We start from the raw sequence: 23843 nt of genomic DNA, 5'->3' as shown, positions 1-23843 counted from the left end.
GATACCAAGGAAATATTTCATGCAAAGAGGGGCAATAAAGGATAGAAACTGTATGGACCTAACAGAAGCAGAAGATATTAAGAAGAGGTGGCAAGAATACGCAGAAGAACTATACAAAAAAGATCTTCATGACCCAGGTAATCATGATGGTGTCATCACTCACCTAGAGCCAGACATCCTGGAATGTGAAGTCAAGTGGGCCTTAGGAAGCATCACTATGAACAAAGCTAGTGGAGGTCATGGAGCTCCAGTTGAGCTATTTCAAATCCTCAAAGATGATGCTGTGAAAGTACTGCACTCAATATGCCAGCAAATTTGGAAAACTCAGCAGTGGCCATTGGACTGGAAAAGGTCAGTTTTCATTCCAATCCCAAAGAAAGGCAGTGCCAAAGAAAGTTCAAACTACCACACAATTGCATTCATCTCACGTACTAGCAAAGTAATGCTCAAAATTCTTCAAGCCATGCTTCAACAGTACGTGAACCATGAACTTCCAGATGTTCAAGCTGGATTTAGAAAAGGCAGAGGAACCAAAAATCAAGTTGCCAACACCCACTGGATCATCAGAAAAGCAAGAGAGTTCCAAGAAAACATCTACTTCTGCTTTATTGACTATGCCAAAGCCTTTGACTGTGTGGATCACAATGAACTGTGGAAAATTCTTCAAGAGATGGGAATACCAGACCATCTTATCTGCCTCCTAAGAAATTTGGATGCAGGTCAAGAAGCAACAGTTAGAACTGGTCATGGAACAACAGACTGGTTCCAAATCAGGAAAGGAGTATGTCAAGGCTGTAGATTGTCACCCTGCTTATTTAACTTACATGCAGAGTACATCATGAGAAATGCTGGGCTGGAGGAAGCACAAGCTGGAATCAAGATTGCCAGGAGAAATATCAATAATCTCAGATATGCAGATGACACCACCCTTATGGCAGAAAGTGAAGAAGAACTAAAGAGCCTCTTGATGAAAGTGAAAGAGGAGAGTGAAAAAGTTGGCTTAAAACTCAACATTCAGAAAACTAAGACCATGGCATCTGGTCCTATCACTTCATGGCAAATAGATGGGGAAACAGTGGAAACAGTGAGAGATTTCATTTTGGGGGGCTCCAAAATCACTGCAGATGGCAATTGCAGCCATGAAATTAAAAGACGCTTGCTCCTTGGAAGAAAAGCTATGACCAACCTAGACAGCATATTAAAAAGCAGAGACGTTACTTTGCCAACAAAGGTCCGTCTAGTCAAAGCTATGGTTTTTCCAGTAGTCAGGTACAGATGTGAGAGTTGGACTATAATGAAAGCTGAGTGCCAAAGAATTGATGCTTTTGAACTGTTGTGTTGGAAAAGACTCTTGAGAGTCCCTTGGACTGCAAGGAGATCAAACCAGTCAATCCTAAAGAAATCAGTCCTGAATGTTCATTGGAAGGACTGATGCTGAAGCTGAAGCTGATAATTTGGCCACCTGATGTGGAGAACTGACTTACTGGAAAAGACCCTGATGCTGGGAAAGATTGAAGGCAGGAGGAGAAGGGGATGACAAAAGATGAGATGGTTGGATGGCATCACTGACTCAATGGACATGAGTTTGAGCAAGCTCCAGGAGTTTGTAATGGACAGGGAGGCCTGGCATGCTGCAGTCCATGGGGTCACAGAGTTAGACACTGTGGGACTGAAGTGAACTGACAAGAAGAAACAGAAAAAACACCACCATCTTCTTGGTTTCTTTCCAGGAGGAAGCTTCTCTGTGGGGCTAAGAAGCAATGAGGCTACCACACATTGGCTTAGTGTGTTCTTTGTTACAAAATTCTTCTCACCCTCACCCCTTTTTCTTTTGGCTGCACCACATGGCATGTAGGATCATAGTTCCCCAACCAGGGACTGAACCCGAGCCCCTGGCAGTGAGAGTGCAGAATCCTAACCACTGGACCACCAGGGAATTCCCTATTTAATCCTCACCACCAGCCCAAGAGCCCAGGAGCATCACTATGCCCTCTATACAGATGAGGCAACTGAGATTTAGAGACATTAAGGGGCTTGGGTAAGTCACAAAGCAGGTAAGGAGCTGACGGAGGGTCTGTGGAGAGGTGTGTGCAGAAGAAGAGGAACACACCGACTCCATGCAACTTCCTCTGTGGGTCAGCCTCCCCTAGCTCGTCCACCACATCCTCCCCTTGGCCTGCGTCTCTGCAGCAGCCCCACGTCTCCTGCCCCTGTCCTTTATTATCAGCTGCTGCCAGCTTCACCACACCTCCTCCCCGACCTTTGCTCCTGGCTTGTTTTTCCCTCTGGACTCGGGAACCTTAGGTTCACTTTCACTCACCGCCTGTCCTTTGCGAGAGCCTCACCATGTGCACCGGCAAGTGTGCCCGCTTTGTGGGGCTGTCTCTCATCCCCCTCTCCCTGGTCTGCATCGTGGCCAACGCCCTCCTGCTGGTGCCCAATGGGCAGACCACCTGGACCAAGGACCACCTCAGCTTGCAAGTCTGGCTCATGGCTGGCTTTGTTGGTGGGGGCCTGATGGTGAGAGGACTGGCTGGGGCGCATGGGCCATGGGAGGGGGCACCACTCGCTGGAGTCCTGACCAGGAGCGGGAGGGAGTGGAGGGAGGGAGAAAGGATGGTGGTGGCTTGGTGGTGACTGGGAGCCCACCCAGCCTGCCCCCAAATGCTAAGCACTGCAGAGGGTTGCTGCTCAGCCCCAGGGTCCTGAGCTGAATGTCTGAGCGGAACGAGAAGGAAGGAGCCTCACTGCTCTCAACTGTTCCCTCCTGGGTAGGGAGTTTGTCTTCCCAGCCCTTCCCCATCCCCACTGCTGAGCAGATGCTGGGAACACCTCATGACAAGGGTTGAGACAGAAGGAACAGCTGGTTCCCTGGGCGGTTATCGGGTTAAGATAATAATGGGCTCAGTGCGTGTGTGTTGCGGGGGGAGGTGGTTTACAGTGATAGTATAGTGTCTGGAGCCAGGTAGCGATGTCGCAGATCAGTCATTCTACCTATCAGCTCAGTGTCACCTCCTCCACCTCCCTGTCCAACATTTCTGGATGCCCACCACGCACTGGGCACTAACGCTAAACTCAGAACCTAGGTCAGTGTGGTGGAGAAGGGGTCCCCGTTGCTTTCTGGAGACCAGGACCTGTCAGGAGAAGTGGGGGAAGGGGAGACACAGATTTCCCGGACTTCTTAACCCCTATTTGCCAACCCCTCCCTGTGTAGGGGAACGTTTTCGTTTGTGCTCCGCATGGCATGCGGGATCTTAGTTCCCTGACCAGGGATTGAACCCGTGCTACTTGTGGTGGAAGCACAGTCTTAGCCACTGGGCCACTGGGGAAGTTCCAAGGGGACCTTTTAGGACTGTCAAGTGAGTTTAACATCCTTATGGCCTGAAGGCAAAAGATTTATCCCCCGGCACTGTTCCCCACTTCTCAGGAGGGCTGACTGATGAAATTCTTCTAGGGGAATGCTTCATCTTTGTTTCTTTTGCTGACCACAGCTCTGTTCGCTAAATGGGGAACGAACTGAGCTTTTCCTTTATACAACAATCTCCTCTTACCAGGGCTTCCCTGGTGGCACAGATGATAAAGAATCTGTCCGAAATGAGGGAGACCTGGGTTGGGAATATCCCCTGGAGAAGGGCCTGGCAACCCACTCCAGTACTCTTGCCTGGAGAATTCCTATGGACAGAGGAGTGAGGCGGGCTACAACCCACGGGGTCACAAAGAGTCGGATGTCACTGAGCAACTAAGCACCCCTCTCACCCCCCACCCCAGGGCCTTTTCTCCTGCTCTCCCTCTCGCATGGATTTATGGCAGTTGGACTCCACTCCATACCTCTGACCTCAACCCTCTTCAAGACATCACACTCCTCCCAGCCCTACTCACTCACTCTCTGTCATATCACACCCCTTTGCCAGCCCAAACCAACAACATCTCCTCACAATCTCACCAGCCTGCTTCTGGGAAGCAGGTGAGATCAGCGATGGGCAGAGGCCAGAGCATCTACACCCCTGAAAAAGCACAGTGAGGAATTTGAATTTTATTATCAGTGCACAATAAACTACTGAAGGACTTTTTAGTTTTTCAAAAGTCATACAGACAACTTCCCAGATCCTTAATATACAGTTCGGTGAATTTTTATAGAGGGGACACACTTATGTTCTGGGTACTTAGATCAAGATCTGGGTCATTACAAGAATCTCAGACAGGCCTTCTACCAGGCCCTACTCCACACTGCCAAGGGCCCCACTATCCTGACTTCTACCCCAGAGGTTAGATTTGTCTGTTTAGCACTTTATATAAATGGAATCCTACATTATGGACACTTTTGTTCTGACTCCTTCAGATCAAAATTACATACGTTTGTGAGTTTCATCCATATTAGTATACAATGCTGTAGTTTATTATTTCTTATGCATTCCATTGTATAAATATTACCACAATTTATTTAAACATTCTACTGTTGATGGATATTTGGATAGTTTCAAACTTGGATTTATTCCAAATAACGTTCTCTAAACATTCCTATAAATGTCTTTAGGTGAATGTATGTTTGCATGTCTATTGGATAGATACCTACAGAGTAAAACTGCTGAGTCTTAAGGTATGCAAATATTCAGTGCTAACAGATATCACCAAAGAGTTGTCTGAAGTACTTATAACAATTGTATTCCCATCAGTAAAGTATGAGAGTTCTAATTGCTCCATATCCAGTTGGATATGGCTGGCTGCTGGGTGGACAGTGGACAGTAGGAGGTCAGCAGTGGCTGTAGGAAGACCAACTGAGGTTACTACAGTTGTCCAGGAGAGATAACAGTGGCGTGGACAAGTCCAGTGGCCACTGAGATGGAGAAAAGTAAACAGACCCAAGCTATAAACTCAGTGCTTCCTCCAGCTTCTTCAATTACCTCTTTCCATTGAGACAAAGAAAGAGCAGAGAGTGAGACAGAGGAGCTCAGAGAAAAAAAGGAAACAAACACTTTGGCTAAAAAAGCAAAAATTAGGGACTTTTCTGGTGGTCCAGTGACTAAGACTCTGTGTTCTCAATGCATGGGGTCCAGGTTCAATCCCCAGTCAGGGAACTAGATCCCATACGCCACAACTAAAGAGTTCACATGCTGCAGCTAAAAGATCCTGCATGCTGCAACTAGGACCTGGCGTGCATGCCGTCATTCAGTCATGTCCGACTCTTCGTGACCCTATGGACTATAGCCCACCAGGCTCCTCTGTCCATGGGGTTCTCCAGGCAAGAAAACTGGAATGGGTTGCCAGGTCCTCCTCCAGGGGATCTTCCAGACTCAGGGGTTAAACCCATGTCTCTTATAGTCTCCTGCATTGACAGGCAGGTTCTTTACCACTACTGCCACCTGGGAAGCCTAAGACTTCACAGCCAAATAAATAAATACACAAACTTTTAAAAAATCACAAACAAGGAAGTCATTTGAAGTTGATAAATCCAAAAGATAAATCCAGGTGTCTCTGGGTCCAAGAGCCTCTGAGTAAGTGATATAACAAGACAGGCTAAGCAAGGGGGCCACCTCTGGCCCCAGACCTCCCACGAGACAAGGAAGAGGGAAGAGCGTCTAGAGAAAAGTTCACTGAACTCTGCAGGTGTTTCTGTAAGGTTGCTGTGAATGACGTAATGGAACTAAAGCTCTCAGCTTCTCCCTTGGAGAAGACCCAAATGTTGCTTAATTGGTGTGAGACAGACAAGGAAGACAGGGAGGCAAAGATCCAGACAGCTGCAGAATTATAGAGATGGGAAATAAGCAAAGAACCTGGTTGGGTGCAACAAAGCTAAGGCTGAACCCAAAGGGAGGGTGCCTCAGACACCTTCATAGAGTTCAGTCTTGACAGGAGACTCTTTGAGGAGACTCTAAGGGATTGGATCAGGGAAAAGATCAATTGAAAGCGAAGTTCAATCTGGTGGTAGCAGGACTTCCCTGGTGGTCCAGTGGCTAAGACTTTGCACTCCCAATGCAGGGGAACTGGGTTTGATCCCTGATGGGATCAAGCTGAAACTAAAGATTCTGCATGCCTCAGCAAAGATCAAAGATCCGTTTGCTGAAACTAATACCCATTGCAGTAAAAAAAAAAAAAAAAAAATCTGGTAATAGCAATGTAGGATTGCGTATGGGCACAGGGCAAGAGACATGGAAACCCAATAGGGAGAATGAGCACATCCTTCTTATGGGAGGTGACTGGGGACTGACTGGGTGGAAGAAAGGACTGATTCAAGAGCTACTGAAGGACTTGAGGTCTGGCTCGGTATGGAGGATTCAAGTTTTCAGGACTGAGTGACCTGGAGGATATTTCCACTGATGGAGACAAGAAAGCCAAAGGGAGATAAATTTTGGGGGGAATAAACTGTGAAGTCAGTAGGTTGGATGAACTTGAGTTAAAGCCAAGACAGACAAATGAACAGACCCTTCAGGCAGTCAGATCTGAATTTGAAGGGATTGATTTAGAATTGATTCTAACAATTGATTATTGTTAGAAGCAGCAGCAGACACCCTGGGAGGGGGTGGGCTCTCTGTGGACGACCACAGGAGAAAGAAAGACAGGATCAGGGTTGTATCTTGAGGATTCCCATCCTTCCCATCAGAGTCTTCACTTACATACTCCTCCACCCTCCATCATAATCCCAGTTCACCAGACACTCCAACACCACTATTCCTTCCTGCTGCTGAGGGACTTTATACTTACTGACCATTTATTCTGAGTTAGTCTTCACATCAAGTCAACCTGTTATTTCATTAAATCCTGACAACAGCCATGGGAGGTACACAGACCCATTTTACAGAGGACAAAACTGAGATCCAGAGAGATGAATCAATTCATGAGTGTGAAATGAGCACAAGTTTGGCATTAAACCCAGGCTTCCAGATTCCCATTCACTTGGGCACCTACTATATACTGAGACTTATGGGGGATATAAGGATATTGGGGCCCTACCCTCCTGGAGGCTACAATCTGGACAGAGATAAGAAGGCACATAAATACAGATAAACTTAAAGCAGAGCCCCACAGTGTTGCAGGAAAAGTAAAGATAAGGTCTCCTTGTAGTTCAAAGGGCTGAAGGCATCACAGTAAATTTCCAGGAGGAGGTAAGCATTGATGCAAGATGGGGACCTGCTGGCCTTGTTTTTATTTTATTTTATTTTTTTTTAAACTGAAGATATCAGAACCTCAAACTTCATTTTAATATTTTTTTTAATTTTTTATTTTTAATATTTTTTTTTAATTTTAAAATCTTTAATTCTTACATGTGTTCCCAAACATGAAACCCCCTCCCACCTCCCTCCCCATAACATCTCTGTGGGTCATCCCCATGCACCAGCCCCAAGCATGCTGTATCCTGCGTCAGACATAGCCAGAAAGAAAAACACCAATACAGTATACTAACACATATATATGGAATTTAGAAAGATGGCAAAGACGACCCTGTATGCAAGACAGGAAAAAAGACACAGCGGTGTATAACGGACTTTTGGACTCAGAGAGAGAGGGAGAAGGTGGGATGATTTGGGAGAATGGCATTCTATCATGGCCTTGTTTTTATATCAACTCTCCTCCAATAGGTACTTTGTCCTGGAATTTCTGCTGTCCGGGCCGGGGGCAAAGGCTGTTGCGGTGCAGGCTGCTGTGGGAATCGCTGCAGGGTAAGATTCAAATTAAGACGGGGCTCAAGGGACTTTCTCGGTGGTCTAGTGGCTAAGACTCTGTGCTCCTAACGCAGGGGGCCCAGGTTTGATTCCTGGTGGGGGGAAAATAAGATCCCACATGCCATAGGACACAACTTTAAAAAATTAATACATTTTAAAAATAATAAAGACAGGATTCAGCTTCGGTCTTTGAACCGGTTTTCGAAGAACCACATCTAAAGCCATGGTCCCTCTACTGAATTCCCAGCTTCATGAGCACTTCTGCAGAGTCCTAGGCTCCATCTCACCCCTCCCTCGCACCGACAAATATTAGGCTTCAGTGGGCCTTACCAGAGGGGACTTACAACCCCCTTGAAACTCCGTGGCCACCGGCTCTTAGGATTAAGCAGAACTCCAGCCCCGGGGTTTGATGGGAAGTGTATTTTTAACGACACTGGGAAAAATGGGGGCCACGGGGCCAGGCGCGGTTCGCCCAGGAGGAGGAAGGGCGGCCCAACACAACTCTGCTCGCGCTGTGCCTGTAGATGCTGCGCTCAGTCTTCTGCTCAGCTATCGGGTTGCTTGGTGCCATCTACTGCCTCTCGGTCTCGGGAACCGGGCTCCGAATTGGACCACAGTGCTTAATGAACGGCTCCTGGGATTACCACTTCCAAGACACCGCGTAAGGCTTAGCCTGTATTCGCGGCCCTGCCCCATTCTCTGTCTCTGCCCACCTGCCTTTTCCACGTGGACCAGGGAACCTAGGCCGGACTCGGCTTCGAGACATCTTCCTCCACGTGGGCCAAACGAGCTCTGTGCATATCCCCCTCGGCGCCTGCGCGGGGCGGGAAGCCCCAGGTTGGGGGCGGGGGGGCGGGGGGCGGGGGGCGCGCTCCGCGTGACCTCCTGCTCTTGCGTGACCCTGCCCCACCCGCAGAGGCTCTTACCTGCTCAACCGCACGCAATGGAACTTGTGCGTGGAGCCCCCCAATGTGGTCCTCTGGAACTTGACGCTTTTCTCGCTGCTGGTGGCCGCATCCTGCCTGGAGATCTTGCTCTGTGGGGTGCAGCTGGTGAACGCGTCCATTGGTGTCCTCTGTGGCGATTGCAGGAAGAAGCAGGTGGGACGGTGTGGGATGGAGCTGGCAAGGAAACCTATTTGCTCCCTGGCTGTGTCCTGTCCTCACTTTATCTTTTCTGCAGGGCTCCTCTCAGTGAGGCTCCATCCACCTGGTCCCTCGCTCCTGGATACTCACCTGGCCCGCCCCTACCCTGGAATAAACTAGAGTGTTTAGAGTTCTCTTCCGCGTCTCAGACGTCTCAGACTGTGCCCTTATACAAAGAGTGTTGGAAGGCCTCCAGGTACACTGTTGCTTGGGGCTCTTACACCTTGCTTGCTATTTTCTTAATATATAGTTACTGAGCTGTTGGTGCGCTGAAAGTACTGTATAAACAAGACAGGCAAGTTCTGTGCTCTTAACGAATTTAACATTCCAGGGGTTAGAAGATGGACAGTTTTTAAAAGAGGCAGTAGATTATTTCAGTTGGTGATAAGCACTTTTTAAAAACATGGAGGTAATGGGGATAGATATTGACTGACGCATGGCCTTTTTCATAAGACAAAGTCCAAGAAAGAAAAATTGGACCTGAAATCTGGTGGATGGGCTAATCATCTGGACTGTTGGGAGAGTCCAGGCAAGGACAAGGACACTTCATAGGACTCAATGTACAGAAAAGCCACTGTTTGAGTTTTGTAGGGGGAAGAAAAGGAAACATATGGAAAAGACGAGCTTCCCAGGTGGCTCAGTGGTAAAGAATCCGCCTGCCAAAGCAGGAGATAAGGGTCTATACCTGGATTGGGAAGATCTCCTGGAGGAGGAAATAGCAACCCACTCCAGTATTCTTGCCTGGGAAATCCCTTGGACAGAGGAGCCTGGCGGGCTACAGCCCATGGGGTCATAGAGTCGGACTCCACTGAGTAACTGAGCAGGCACGTGTGGAAAAGACATGTTAGTCTCCTAAATTCTAGATAATGAAGCCTTAAGACAATATAGCATTGTCACCTAATTTGGTAGAAGTTTCTTAATCTGGGGTCACTGGTGGTTCAGAAAGGAAACAACCTGGGCTCTTAATGGGGATGACGTGTTTGCCGAGGCTGGCAGAAAAGCAAGGACTTCCTCAACCTGTAAGCAAAATCTGTTTCAATGCGTTTGTTTCTTTCTTTTTTTTTCCCCTGAACTATGGAGTCGGTAACTTTCAGTTGCTTGCCCTAGACTTCTGAGTTTGCTTAGTCCCTCATTCGTGTCTGGCTCTTTGCAACGCTATGGACTGTAGCCCACCAGGCTCCTCTGTCCATGGGAATTCTCCAGGTAAGAATACTGGAGTGGGTTGCCATGCCCTCCACCAGGGGATCTTCCCAACCCAGGGCTGGAACCCAGGTCTCCCGCCTGCAAGGCGGATTCTTTACTGTCTGAGCCAGCAGGGAAGCCCAGACCTCTGAGACCAACCCCTAATTGGGCCTGGCCCAATGCCAGGTTAAGAGGAACACGAGGCGACGCAGTTTCCCATCCCTAAAACAAGCCAGACCAAAAAGCCAAGACAGAGAAGCTTTAATAGCGGAGGTGGGATGAGGCTTGGGGCTGGGAGAGGACGACGATGGTATCAATTGCGGCAGCAGAAAAAGCGTGCGTCGTTGATGGCGGTGTCGTCGCGGAGGCCTTGAGGCTGCTGGATCTTGGTTTGCAAGCCGCATACGCCTTTAGGACAACGCTCACTCCAGTCTCCGAAGTCTCCCCAGGTCAGGCCCGGCCCCTGCAGCTCCGTGCCGTCGGAGCAGAGGAAGCGCACGTTGTTCGCAGCTGTGTTGTCCCCAAAGGTCACGGGTGCCTCCACGCGAAGCGAGAAAGCCACCAGGAAGCCGCCGACGGGACACCACAGCGGCTCACTCCACCATCCCCACCTGGGGTGGAAGGGAAGACGCACTGGCTCCGCGGCGCCCCCTACCCACCTCCAGCCCGACCCAGGCCTCGGGGGCTTCCCCGCCAGGCGCTCAGTCACCTGACCTCCACAGAGATGCGGGCGGGTGGTGTGGGGTGGGAGGGGGCGGTCCCCCACCCGCTTCCCATTTCTAAACCTCCTGGAGGAACCTGCCCGTCGGGAGGGGAGGGGATGTGTGTAACCGAGGGTAAGGGGCATACCCCGACCCTAGGGGATCCTCGGCCCCTGCCCCCCACCTTCCAGACTGGGACTCCACCACGTGCGCGTTGAGATCCGCTTGCCCGCCCGCGCAGTGCAGCCGGATCCCATTCAGGGCCGTGTCGTCGTCAGGAATGCCTTGTGGGGGCTCCACCTGGGCGACCGACGACGAGTCAGAAGACTGCCACCCTCGGTTCCGGGGTCCCCTCCGAGACCGAGGCATGAGTCCCTACCTTGAGCGAGAACCCGCTGGCGAAGAATCCGTCAGGACACATCTCGGGCCAGGCCCAGTCGCCCCAGGGGCCCCCGTTGGTCACCTCGATGACCGACATGTAGCCATCTGCTCCTGCGTACCCCAAGCAAGTGGCCTGCAGCAGCAGCAGCAGCAGCGGCAGCTTGGCTCCTGCTTCTAGCTCCATCCCGCAGCCTCCGTGAGCCCAGGCTCCTTAGCAGGCTTAAAAGCAACCTTTGCTTTTAAGAGGGCTTGGATTGCGGAAGGGCCACCCAGATTAAGTGAAATTCAAAACTAATCCGGTCCTACAGATTTGACTCTCAGCCCAGCGCCAGGGGAGGAGGGGCAGCAAGAAGCCACGAGTTTGAAAAACTACCCACTTACACAACGTTAACAAACTTTAAACCAAGAATCATGGTTCGCGTTTTGCAGGCATATTTTATTTAATCCACAAAACAATTTTAGGCGGTGGAAATTACCCTTCCTATTCTGCAGATGAGGGAACTGGGGCTGCAAAATGGCAAACAATTTGCCTAAGGTCACAGGCAGCAAACCGGGGAACGTTCCAGCATTGGGAAATGGGGGACCCAAGGCTAGGGATGGAAGTGATGGTTCCAGAATCCCAGGGGACAGGGACCCCAGGGACCTCCAGGATGTGAGATAGCATCAGAGTGAGACAGGGTAAGAAAGAATCCATGGAGTATGGGAGCTAGGAAGCATCGTGTGAGTGGTTGGAGTCCTGACTCCTTGAGAATCTGGGACACCTCTCTCTCTCAAAAGAAACTGTACACAGAGACAGGGAAGAAGTCTAATAAGTTTACGGATGGATGACTGAAGACAGGAGATGCCATTTATTCCATTTCTTCCTGTATCCTTTCCCTCAATGTTTTCCCACCTATGACCACCAGGGGGACTCCTAATTGGAAACAACAACAACAGCAACAAAACCGCTCAGGTTTGTTGCGGGGAGTAATGAAAAATGAAAGAAAGTGAAGTCACTCAGTCGTGTCCAACTCTTTGGGACCCCATAGACTGTCGCCTACTAGGCTCCTCCGTCCATGGGATTTTCCAGGCAAAAGTACTGGAGTGGGTTGCCATTTCCTTCTCCAGGGGATCTTCCTGACCCAGGGATCAAACCCAGGTCTCCTGAATCCCAGGCAGAGGCTTTACAGTCTAAGCCACCAATGGGGAGTAGTACCAACCCTCATTGGCCTGCCCCTCACGCATATTCCTGTGCTTTATTCAATACATACTTATTTAGAAACAATGTGTTGTATCACAGGTAATATTCTAAATGCTGTAAATAGAGTAGCAAACATGAAAAAGCCCCTGTCTTCATCAGAGCTCACATCCCAGTTGGAGAGACAGATGATAAATTCTTCAATGCACCTTGAGCTCTGTAAAGGCACATTTCTATTCCTGGGGCCTAGTACAGGGCCTGGCATGTGGAGGTATTTATAAAGGTTGGTTTGACTGAGGAATCATTTTGGAGGTTTAAAGAATTAAACAACTGTAAAAGGAGACAGCCTAAAGTATATAATTGAGACATCAGGCTTCCAGTTCAAGACAAGTTCCCCTGAGGAGAGGATGGGGCTTCCCAGGTGATGCTAGTGGTAAAGAACCTGCCTGTCAATGCAGAAGACATAAGAATGGCAGGTTCGATCTGGGGGTTGGGAAGATCCCGTGGAGGAGGGCCTGGCAACCCTCTCCAGTATTCTTGCCTTGAGAATCCACATGGACAGAGGAGCCTGGTGGGCTACAGTCCATCATGTCACAAAGAGTCGTACAGGACTGAAGTGACTTAGCACACATGCACGAGGATAGGATAATTTAGAAGTGGGTGTTCCCTGGGTCCCAGGTGCCCCATGCTTGAACTTTAAAAGTAAGATTTATGGAGCAGTTGTGGTAAGCTTTTCCATTTACAGTGTTTGCACATGTGATATCATTTAATCCTCACATGAGGCCTTGCAAAAGAACCTATTGTTATCCTCAATTTACAGTGGAGGAACTCAAGCCCCAGAGTCAGCCTAAGGCCCACCATTGTTCCTTGGGGGACCTGCTTCTGACCTCAGCCTCTCTTCACAGTACCCAGGCTGCCTCTTACTACCACCCAGCCTTCCTCATTCCAGTCCCTCACCCCTCGGATGCTGCCCTCTGGGGCAAAGGGCACAGGGGAAGGGGACTTGGTAGGTTAATTATTAACTCTTTGCACCTCAGGCACTGCGGCTTCCCTCCCCTCCTGGAGGCGGAGGGACAAAGCCCGGCTAGCGGCTGGCAAGGGGGTGGTGGTCCCTGCCGCAGCCATGGGGGTCGCACTGCCGGGGCAGATCCCGCGGCGGTGGCTGCACAGCGCAATTCCTCTTGCTGTCTTCGCGCTACTGCTTGTTTATCTCTGGGCTCGGAACCTTCGTGAGTAGCCCGTTCTCTCACCTGCTCTGGGAGGAACCGGGGAATCCAGGCCCTGGGGACCTAAGACCTCACCTTAGGCCCTCAGTGCTCTGTCCCGCCTCCCCCCTCAGGCTGCGGATCTGGGACGCAGTCCTGCATTGGAGTGGGGCCGCCGCCTTTCCAGGTACGCTACCGGCAGGGCTGGAACTGGGAGCTCCTGGCGTGGTCCTGAGAGGACCAGTCTGAGGATCTGATGAAGAGCAGGCCCTCCTCCTACTCTCCCCTCTCCCGTCAGAAGTTGAGAGTCCAGCCAGAGAAACACCAGCTAGATCTAAGGAATAATTTCTTCAGAGACCAACTGGGCTGCTTGGCGAGCCCAGCAAGCTAGGGGTTCTGCTCCCATCTCGATGCCCTCAAATCTAACCTGCAGGTCCAGCAACAGTCGGGACCCCTAGAGAGCCCGGAATGGGAAGAACCTCGGTGTCTGGGCCCCCAGGGGATGCTGGGCCATATGATGAGGTCGTTCCGCGCCAGTCTGAACACGGAAGGGGACGTGGAATTATCACAGTACCTGGCAGGATGGAGGGAGCTAGTCAGGTGAGTGAGCTCTCTCCTCTCATCCAGTCCCCGCCTCTTGGTGGCTCCATCGCCCTCTCGCAAACCTTCCTACCCTTCCCACCATCACACACCCACAGGTTCCTAACTCCCCTCGGCTCCATCTTCGCCTTCGCCACAAGCGAGGCCTCCGCAAAAGTGACAGCCCTCGAAGCTCTGGTGCACGGCCCACAAGCCGCGCACTACACGTCCCTGGGGACGATGGTGGCGTGGGAGCGGCCCGAGATCGCTCCACCGCCCTCGGCCAAGGCTTCGGGCTCGGTAACGATGCTCCTGCTGCACCGTGCGCTACGCTGGTCCCAGCTCTGCCTCCACCGGGTGGCGACCGGGATGCTCGGAGGCCCGGACGCCGGCGTTCAGTGCAGCGATGCTTATGGTACGGCCCTGGCCCCGCATCACACCTGGCTCGTCCGTCAGGCTGTCCACCTCGCATTCCTCGCTTTCCCGAGTCGCGGCCGCTTACTCCAGCTGATGTGTCCCGGAGCCAGAGAGACGGAGGCGAGGGCCGCGCTGGCCCGGGCCGCGGGCACCCTGGAGGACGTCTACAACCGTACCCAGGGCTTATTGGCTGAGCGCGGCTTGCTCGAGCTGGCTGACGGAAGGAAGGAAGCACACCGAGGAGGCGTCGGTACAGCTGGGGTTGAGCCCTCGGCTGGCCTCTCGCCGCCAGGGGCGTGGTCACCACATACCCCGCCTCCGTGGTGACGTCACCAACCAGGCGTGGGTGGGGGTTTAGCCTCTTCCTCTATCTGCAATCTCCCGGAGGAGAGAGGAACAGTGGGGAATAAAAACAGTGGGGCTATTCTCTGATAGCCGTCGACTTAGGGCGTTTTGTGCGATGATGGCAGGCGCTTAAGGGAAATAGAAAAAATAGATGCGGGAAGATGAAGATGTGCTATTCCTATCCCCCGCCGCCGAGAGACTCGCTACCCTTGACCTGTCTCAGTCATTCCTACAGCTTCACTTGTCCACTACATGCCACGTCTCCAGTCCAAACCTGTCCCCTGAGCTCCAGCCCCCATAAAGCCAACTCTTTCCCGGACATCTCCACAGACACCGCAAATGCAACACATCCTACACGGATCCAGTCACTTCCTCCCAGAACCGCACCTCTTCCTATGTTTCCTGTCTCAGTAAATGACACCCTTTCCCGTCAGCTACCCAAGGCTAAAACCTGTGCTTCTTGACTCACGTCAAGCAGGTGCCAGCTCAATAATGTTTGTTTGTTGACTCCAGTGAACAAAGTTATACACTGATAACTCCCAAATTATAACTCCAACCCGCTTTCCCCTGGATTCCAGAATACTATGTATACTCATCCTTATTCCACATCTCCATGTGGATTTCAACTAAACATAGCAAACTTAAGTCCAAAGCTGAGCTTCCGATATCCTCTCTTCCTAAAATGCTCCATAGTCCTCACTACCTCAGTAAATGACAATTCCATTCTTCTACGTCCTTAAGCTAGAAAACCTTGTGGTCATCCAGACTCTGGTTTCTCTTTCATCATACCCACCTCCAATCTGTCAAATTCTATTTCTTACTATCTCCACTGCTACCCACCTATCAAGTCAATTTTATCTATCACTTGGATTGTTTCAATAGCCTCCTGTTTCTCTCTCCCATACTTTGCTTTCCTACAGCATATTTTCAATAAAACAGCCACAGTGATCTTTAAAATGTAGAGCATATCATGTCACTTCCCTGCTCAACATTTTCCAATGGCTTCCTATTGAACTTAGATTAAAACTTTTAAAAACTTAAGCAGAAGATTTTCTGGATCATATCTTCAGTTGAGAAGGTTGGAAATTTTCTCAAAAGTCCTCTGTGAACTGATTGCACTAGCCAAACTGACCTCAATATCCATTGAATGTGTCAGGCAGGGGTTTCCCTGGTGGCTCAGCAGTAAAGAATCTGCCTACCAATGTAGGATTCTCGGGTTCAATCCCTAGGCTGGGAAGATCCCCTGGAGAAGGAAATGGCAACCCATTCCAGTATTCTTGTCTGGGAAATCCCATGGACAGAGGAGCCTGGCATGCTGTAGCCCTTGGGGATCGCTAAAGTCAAATACATCTTAGCGACTAAACAACAATATGTCAGGCAATATCCTGCCTCAGGACCATTGTACTTGCTCATCTGTCTGTCCAGAATGCTTTTCTCCAATATATACAAATGACTTCCCTCCTTCCTTTTGGTCTTCATTTACATGTCTCCTGAGTGAAACCTGCCTTGATTATTCTTTCTAAAATTTCAACACACACACACTTCCTATCTCCATTCCTTGCTTTTTCTTCTTAGTGTAATTCACTATCTAACATACTATATATTGTACTTTTTTTTTGTCTCCCCCAATAGAAAGTTCCATGGGGCTAGGATTTGTCTACTTTGTTCCCAGATGTACTTTCAGTGCCTCAAACGGTGTCTGGCACCTAGCAGACATTCAACAGCTCTTTGATGAATGAATGTATGAGGAAACACTAAAAATAGTTCAGATAATTGCAGTCAAGAGTGTCAAAAAGAAGAGGGGATTGCACAACAATGTAAATGTACTTAATGCTATCAAATTGTATACCAAAAATGGTTAAAATGCTAAGATGTGATTACAGTCAGGTGGGCAGGAGCAAGTTCACAAAGGCCCTTATAAACTATTACAGAGATGGGAGACTGTATCTTGAGAGTTAATTTTAAGCAAGGGTGTGTCAGGGTCATATTTTCAATTCAAACCCCAGCTCCAGCTCAGCTGAAGTATGTAGAAATAGTATGGCAAGTTCATAGGAGGACCACTCCACACAATAACAGTCAAATATATATTCTTCTCAAGCACATACGCAACCCCAGAGTAGACCACAGAGTAGGCCACAAGAGTCTCAAAATATTTTTAAAGGTTGAAGTCACGAAACCTTCTCCAACTAAGCTGAAATGAAATTAGAAATCAATAGTAAAAGGAAATTTGAAAAATTCACAAATATGTGGAAAGTAAAAAAGCATACTTTTAGGCAAACACTAGGTCACAGAAGAAATCACCAGAAAAATATTTTTTCTCCCCCACTCCAAGAAAAATACTTTGAGACTAGGGAAAGTGAAAACAAAGCACACCAAAACTTGGGATATAGCATAAAAAGTGCTCAGAAGAAAATGTGTAGGTATATATACCTATATTAAAAATGAAGGGGGAAAAATGAAGGGAACTTCCCTGGTGGTCCAGTGGCTAAGAGTGTGCTTGCAGTGCAGCGGGGGCTGCTTTCAATCCCTAATCAGGGAACTAGATCCTGCATGCCACAACTAAGACCCGGTGCAGCCAAAATACAAGTAAATAGCACAGGGAAGTATCCTTAATATCTTGTAATAGTCTATGATGGATATATATATATATATATATATATATATATATATATATAAAACTTAATCACTTTGCTATACACCTGAAACTAAAACAATATTGTAAATCAACTATACTTCAAATTTTTAAGAAGTTTGATGTTGGGAGTTCCCTAGTGGCTTAGTGGTTAGCATTTGGGGCTTCCACTGCTGTGAACCCTAGTCAGGGAACTGAGATCCTGCAAATCCTGAGGTGCAGCCAATACATAAGTAAATTAAAAAGCCTATTTTTAAAAGTTTGATGTTTTTCTTATGAAGACAACAAAACGAAACAAAAGCCGTCTTAAAATAATAACAGGAAAAAAAATTCAACTTTAAAATGGACAAAGCACTTTCCAAAAAGATATGCAAATAGTCATTCAGCACATGAAAATATGCTCAATGTTACACAAGCTATCACTTCACACCCTCTAAACGAGCTAAAGTTAAACATGCTCAGTCACGATTAGGAAGTGGAGAAATCGTAATCCTCATTCACGGCTAATGGGAATGTAAAACGAGGCAGCTGCTGTGCAAAAGCTGTAAGTTCCTTAAAATGTTAAATAAAAACTTACTACATGACCCAGCAATTTCATTCCTACTATATACTCCTAGGTATTTGCCAATAAAGGTCCGTCTAGTCAAGGCTATGGTTTTTCCAGTGGTCATGTATGGATGCGACAGTTGGCCTGTGAAGAGAGCTGAGCGCCAAAGAATTGATGCTTTTGAACTGTGGTTGGAGAAGGCTCTTGAGAGTCCCTTGGACTGCAAGGAGATTCAACCTGTCCATTCTAAAGGAGATCAGCCCTGGGTGTTCTTTGGAAGGAATGATGCTAAAGCTGAAACTCCAGTACTTTGGCCACCTCATGCGAAGAGTTGACTCATTGGAAAAGACTCTGATGCTGGGAGGGATTGGGGGCAGGAGGAGAAGGGGACGACAGAGGATGAGATGGCTGGATGGCATCACCGACGCGATGGACGTGAGTTTGAGTGGAACTCCGGGAGATGGTGATGGACAGGGATGCCTGGCGTGCTGCGATTCATGGGGTCGCAAAGAGTCGGACAGGACTGAGCGACTGATCTGATCTGATCTGATCTAACTAAGATAAACGAAAACATAGTGCGGTCACTCTAAACCGGAGATGCACAAGTCTACCATGAAGGTTCTTTGATCCGCAATTCCGATCAGATTTATCAGTCCCGCCCGAACCGAGAGGAAAGTAGTCTTTCCATACGGTTTGCAGGTTTTTCTGTTGATTTTTTTTGGTTTGCCAGCCACGCTGCCATCAAGCGCTCCCTGTCGCAAAAGAACTTTCCCTATGCATTTTTTTCCCTTCTGCCGTCAACCAGAAGTCTTCAGATCACGACTCGAGACAGTGACAGAGCGCTTTACGACAGTTGCTTTGCGGCAATACCGGAGCCTCGAGGAAGATGGCGGCCACCCTAGTAGCAGCTTGGGGAACCAGGCCGGCACCAGCTTGGGGGCCTGAGGCTATTGCCCCCGACTGGGAGAACCGGGAAGTTTCCACAGGGGTAAGGAAGAACTCGGGATTCAGGAGATATGCGCAAGGCTTGAAGAGATAGAAGGATAACGCTGGAGTGGGTTGGGAGAACTGAAGGGGCGGGAGGAGAGAGGTGGTCTGTGCGATGCACTCAGGCCGGGGGAAAGGTATTCTAAGGATGCAGGAGTGATGTGGTGGGAGGTGGAAGGTAGGCTGAGCGTGGGATTCTGGAATCTCGCAGGACGAAAGCTTAAGGCCAGGATGGCCCTTTGGGAATTTGAGGATTGGAATTATGATACCCTGCGGGGTATTGAGACCCGCCCCCCCGCCATGAGATTTGATGATGGTTTAGTACTTCCCTGGTGGCTCAGACGATAAAGCGTCTGTCTACAATGAGGGAGACCCAAGTTCGATCCCTGGGTTGGGAAGATCCCCTGGAGAAAGAAATGGCAATCCACTCCAGTACTATTGCCTGGAAAATCCCATGGACAGAGGAGCCTGGTAGGCTACAGTCCATGGGGTCGCAAAGAGTTGGACACGACTGAGCGACTTCACTGTCACTTTCTTTGGTGGTGCAGGACTTAACTCGTACTCTGTGGACTGGATAGACGGATCATTGAGGTTTGTGTGTGCTGGAGAATATGGAGAGGCCGACTCGCCCTTTATCCTTTTTTCCAGACCACTATCATGGCCGTACAATTTGATGGGGGCGTGGTTCTAGGAGCCGACTCCAGAACAACCACTGGGTGAGCTCAGGACAGCTATGTGAAAGATCTTCTTCCCATCTTCCCCTTTCTTCCTTCCTTGCCTGCCAGCCCATCCTTATCCTCCTTGGGCTGCTGTGGGAACGGAGATTTCTCCCTCCTGGGAGATTAGGATTTGCCATCTTTTACTACTTTGTAGTTCTCTAAACCTTTTGGTGAAATACTTGCAAAAGTTTGTTTTCCAGCCTGTTTCAGTTTAGATGAAGACTGATTGGGAATACTGGAATTCCTATTGAGGCAGTGGATAGTGAAAGATGGAAGTGGGAGACAGGTGGGCTCCTTCCCTCACTATTCTGCCATCCTGCAGGTCGTACATTGCCAATCGAGTGACTGACAAGCTGACCCCTATTCACGACCGTATTTTCTGCTGCCGCTCAGGCTCAGCAGCTGATACCCAAGCAGTAGCTGATGCGGTCACTTATCAGCTTGGTTTCCACAGGTACTTGTGGGCAGGGGAAGAACAAGTATCTGAAAGGAATTGGGACCTGAGGGCCTGAATGGTCTGACACTGTCTTCCCTATGACTCTCTTCATCATCTAGCATTGAGCTGAATGAGCCTCCGCTGGTGCACACAGCGGCCAGTCTCTTTAAGGAGATGTGTTACCGATACCGAGAAGACCTGATGGCAGGAATCATCATTGCCGGCTGGGACCCCCAAGAAGGGGGACAGGTCAGACACCACCACCCTCAGAACGCTGGAGCCATGCCTTTCAGTCTCTCCCCACCCCAGCCATTTTCTAGTTCTTTTTCCAGTCTCTACATCACTTACTATTAACTCTACACAGACCACTCCCACAATGGACAGGTGATTGTATATGTACAAATGATGACATTCTTCTCTCTCTGTCTGGTAGGTGTACTCGGTGCCCATGGGGGGTATGATGGTACGACAGCCCTTTGCCATCGGGGGCTCTGGGAGCTCCTATATCTATGGCTATGTGGATGCTACCTACCGGGAAGGCATGACCAAGGAAGAATGCCTGCAGTTCACTGCCAATGGTGAGAATTTGGGCTTCTGGGTCTGTGAGCCTAAATCTTCCTAGCCAAGCCAGGTCAACGTTCCTCTTCCCTTGCCATGATCCCAGCATCTGACTGTGATCCTAACTTTCTTCTCTTAACCTAATTTTCTTCTTTTATCCACAGCTCTCGCTTTGGCAATGGAGCGGGATGGCTCTAGTGGAGGGGTGATCCGCCTGGCAGCCATTGCAGAACCAGGGGTAGAGCGGCAGGTACTTCTGGGAGACCAGATTCCCAAATTCACCATTGCCACTTTACCACCTCTCTGAATCCTGAGATCCTAAGATATAATGAGACACCCCATACATACCCCATTCAAAAGTCAATAAACAGTTCATCAGTGAGAATCTGTGTGCTTTGAGGTTCTTTCCTTGACCTCTGTCTGGGCCATTCCTGTTTGTATAAATCACTGTCCTGAGCAAGCTGGAATGGACCCTTCTCCAGGCCATCAGCCCCCACACTTTCTTTACCACATCCAGGCACTTGTGACAGGAGTGTGGTTGATGTGGGGGCTTTCCACAGGTGTTCCACTCTCCTTGCTATTCAAGCCCAAGGTGGGACTCAAAATTCTGACGGAGACTGGAGTCACCTCCCCTCAGCCTGCCCCCTGGGAGGCTACTGGCTGTGAGGCCAGAAGGAGTCCAGATCTCCGACCCAGGCTCATGGTCCCCTGTGTTCACACTCACCTCTGTCACTTCATCAGAAGCAGCTCTTGGGTGGAAGGTGGACCTTGATGCAAATGGAGTTTAAGGCCACTGGGAGTGCTGTGGGTCAGCTCCAGCGACCACCTTTCCTTTGGGAGGGTGATGGGAAGTCAGCTTTCAGTCCCTCGGATGGGAAACCGGGAGTGAACTCTGGCCCCTGCAAGACTGGCTGGACCCAGAGACCTCAGTGGTGCTCATTGACAATGACTGACAGTCTTCCCTCATCTGTTTCTCCACTCAGTGGCTAAGGGAACTGTGAAAGCCACATTTGGAAACCTGGTACTAGAATATAATCCTGCCTTGGGGAATTCCCTAGTGGTCCCATGGTTAGGAACTAAGATCCCTTAAGTCAAGTGCCATGGCCAAAAAAACAAAAGCAAACAAAAAAAACACAGTCCTGCCCTGGGAGATTTCAGGGGGTACAGAGGAATCTTCTTAAGGATGTGGTGAGGTCCTGGATTAAGTGAAGAATCTCTGATCTCAAGCTTAAAATAACCACTGCAGAAGTTTTGATTTTCTGTAAAACCTGTTCTCCCGGTCTTCCCTGTCTCAAAGCATCTTTGATTGCTCTTTCCCTTATACTCCACAACCCTGCAAACTCCATCCCTCCACAGAAAGGCCTTTCCTAACCTGAATTTTAAGAAACACCACCACCCTTTTCTCACATTATCTGTTTATTTTCTTCACAGCAGTACATTTTAGTGTCTCATTACCATGCTTATTTATTATCTGCCTCCTCCTACCAGAAAGCAAATTCAATGAGAAGATTCCTTGTGCTTGAGTGACTGATATATTTTCAATACCTGGCAGGGAGTGAACATTTAATATTTATCAAATGAATATGCTCCCTGGCCCAATCTGCTGTCCTGCCTACCCACTAACCGCTCCAAACTGGTTTCACCACCTTTAGCTCTGAAGCTTGGTTTCAGAAAACCTACTTCCCGCTGGGCATACCTGGGCTCTGCTGGAGATCAGGCGCCTCCTGTTTCCCACTCCCGTGTCCTCACTCCCACCCTGCTGCACTTCCCACCTCAGCCCCATCACACAGGCCTGGTGTGGTCCCCATCTCCTCTCCAAAACACACCACGTACACACGCGCACGCAATACTCTCAATGTATTTAATAAGGTCATGAGGGTCCTGTGGGAAGGGCCTTGGGCTCAGATGAGAAGGTGGGGAAGGAAGGTTGCCAAGGCCTGGAGGTGTAGCCCCCGGTGCCCCGCATCAGATGGTGGAGTCATTGGCTGACGCTACATCATGCAGCTGGTGGCGGAAGGAGAGCCGGGCCTTCCTGCTGAAGTAGGCACCAGACCCTGGGGATGGTATCCCTCCCTCGGTGGCAATCGGGGCTACAGCCGGGCTGCCGTCTGGATCTGGAGGGGCAGCTGGATCCAGGCCTAAAAGGGACATTGGAGGGGGAAGATGGGCACAGTGGATCAGGAGGAGGAAAAGCGGCCAGGGAAGATGGCTGGGGACTTGAGGGGTGAGTGTCACCAGCATCAGATGGCAAAAGGGAGAGGTGAAGCTGGTGGCAGGGTCGGCTTCCCTGGCCCTTGACCTGTGCGCTGGCACAAGGGGCCACACTCAGAAGGGCTCCTGTGCTTGGTGTCATGCTCTGCTATCAATGTCTTGAAATTCTTGATAATTTTTTTAATAAGGGGGGGGTCTCACTTCTTCACTTCATAATGGGGCCTGCAAAGTGTTTAGCCAGTCCTGTGGTGAAGCGATAGATCCACCTCCCACCCAGGAAGAGAGACCATCCTTTCCCTTCCCTGGTCTGAGCATCTACCTTTCTCTCCAGCACAGTCTGTCTGTCTGACTGTCTGCCCACCTTTTCCTCTGTCTCCCCCATACCTGCTCCTCTGTCAGTCCTTCGCTGTCTCCGGCACCCACACCATGGGAAACACCATGCCCCCTTCAGACCCATCTCAACAGTGGAGAAGACGGAGATGCTGAGAATGGCCAGGAGGGCCCCAGGAGGGGTGTGGTTTCCAAGGCCCTCCACTGTGGGCAAAACTACCACTTAGCCTCAGACCGCCTGGTGATTATCGGCGCCAGGAGATGGAAGGGGGAGAAGAGGGACGAGGGAAGGGGTGGGGGATCCCCCACTCAAATACCTCTCCTTTTGTGCCTCCTTAATTTGGGGGTTGTCTCTGATCTCCATGGAGAAGCAGAAGACTGGGAGGAAAGGTAGGGTAGAGACAGACACATATGTGCCAGATGGGCACAGTGAAAATTCACTGCAGTAATGCCAGACAACTTTGTGCCAGGCTGGACCCTGCTGGGGATACATTTGTATTTCACAATGAGATTCATTTCTATTTAGGATACCCAAGATGTAAAACTTGAAAGAATAGTCTATTTTTTCAGAACAAGAAAGTTTATCGGTCAGGGAAATGTTTACATTCTCATTAAACAGTCCAGTAGCTCTTG

At 49.5% G+C, this 23843-nt stretch overlaps 5 protein-coding genes across 6 annotated transcripts; 3 read left to right on the top strand and 2 right to left on the bottom strand.

The window, feature by feature from the left end:
- The first annotated feature begins 2330 nt into the window (after positions 1-2330).
- TM4SF5 (transmembrane 4 L six family member 5) lies at positions 2331-8962 on the top strand. The gene is made up of 5 exons (XM_068978865.1): positions 2331-2520; positions 7575-7655; positions 8183-8319; positions 8575-8758; positions 8841-8962. The coding sequence occupies exons 1-5, from the start codon at positions 2347-2349 to the stop codon at positions 8853-8855; spliced, it is 591 nt and encodes a 196-aa protein (XP_068834966.1). The 5' UTR covers positions 2331-2346; the 3' UTR covers positions 8856-8962.
- Positions 8963-10298: 1336 nt separating this feature from the next.
- Positions 10299-11438, bottom strand: VMO1 (vitelline membrane outer layer 1 homolog). Its single transcript, XM_068978737.1, has 3 exons — positions 11066-11438; positions 10871-10986; positions 10299-10596 (listed from the first exon to the last, which is right to left on the bottom strand). The coding sequence occupies exons 1-3, from the start codon at positions 11249-11251 to the stop codon at positions 10299-10301; spliced, it is 600 nt and encodes a 199-aa protein (XP_068834838.1). The 5' UTR covers positions 11252-11438.
- A 1900-nt stretch (positions 11439-13338) lies between these two features.
- Positions 13339-14835, top strand: GLTPD2 (glycolipid transfer protein domain containing 2). The gene is made up of 4 exons (XM_068978668.1): positions 13339-13473; positions 13584-13636; positions 13883-14049; positions 14148-14835. The coding sequence occupies exons 1-4, from the start codon at positions 13368-13370 to the stop codon at positions 14770-14772; spliced, it is 951 nt and encodes a 316-aa protein (XP_068834769.1). The 5' UTR covers positions 13339-13367; the 3' UTR covers positions 14773-14835.
- Positions 14836-18823: 3988 nt separating this feature from the next.
- Positions 18824-21036, top strand: PSMB6 (proteasome 20S subunit beta 6). 2 transcript variants are annotated; one of them, XM_068978023.1, is made up of 6 exons: positions 18824-18957; positions 19605-19672; positions 19998-20129; positions 20231-20360; positions 20545-20689; positions 20834-21036. In XM_068978023.1, the coding sequence occupies exons 1-6, from the start codon at positions 18856-18858 to the stop codon at positions 20974-20976; spliced, it is 720 nt and encodes a 239-aa protein (XP_068834124.1). In that variant the 5' UTR covers positions 18824-18855; the 3' UTR covers positions 20977-21036. The 2 variants fall into 2 exon arrangements, with proteins under 2 accessions (XP_068834124.1, XP_068834125.1); XM_068978024.1 differs by having other exon boundaries at positions 20814-21003.
- Positions 21037-22634: 1598 nt separating this feature from the next.
- On the bottom strand, positions 22635-23337 carry C8H17orf114 (chromosome 8 C17orf114 homolog). Its single transcript, XM_068976253.1, has 2 exons — positions 23265-23337; positions 22635-22807 (listed from the first exon to the last, which is right to left on the bottom strand). Exons 1-2 carry the CDS (start codon positions 23335-23337, stop codon positions 22635-22637), a joined length of 246 nt encoding a protein of 81 aa, XP_068832354.1.
- Between the last annotated feature and the right edge of the window lie 506 nt (positions 23338-23843).

The sequence above is a fragment of the Capricornis sumatraensis genome, chromosome 8 (assembly GCF_032405125.1).
Source record: "Capricornis sumatraensis isolate serow.1 chromosome 8, serow.2, whole genome shotgun sequence".
Classification (NCBI taxonomy): domain Eukaryota; kingdom Metazoa; phylum Chordata; class Mammalia; order Artiodactyla; family Bovidae; genus Capricornis; species Capricornis sumatraensis.
The sequence above is the reverse complement of the archived record's forward strand: the minus strand, read 5'-3'. Positions and strand labels throughout refer to the sequence as shown.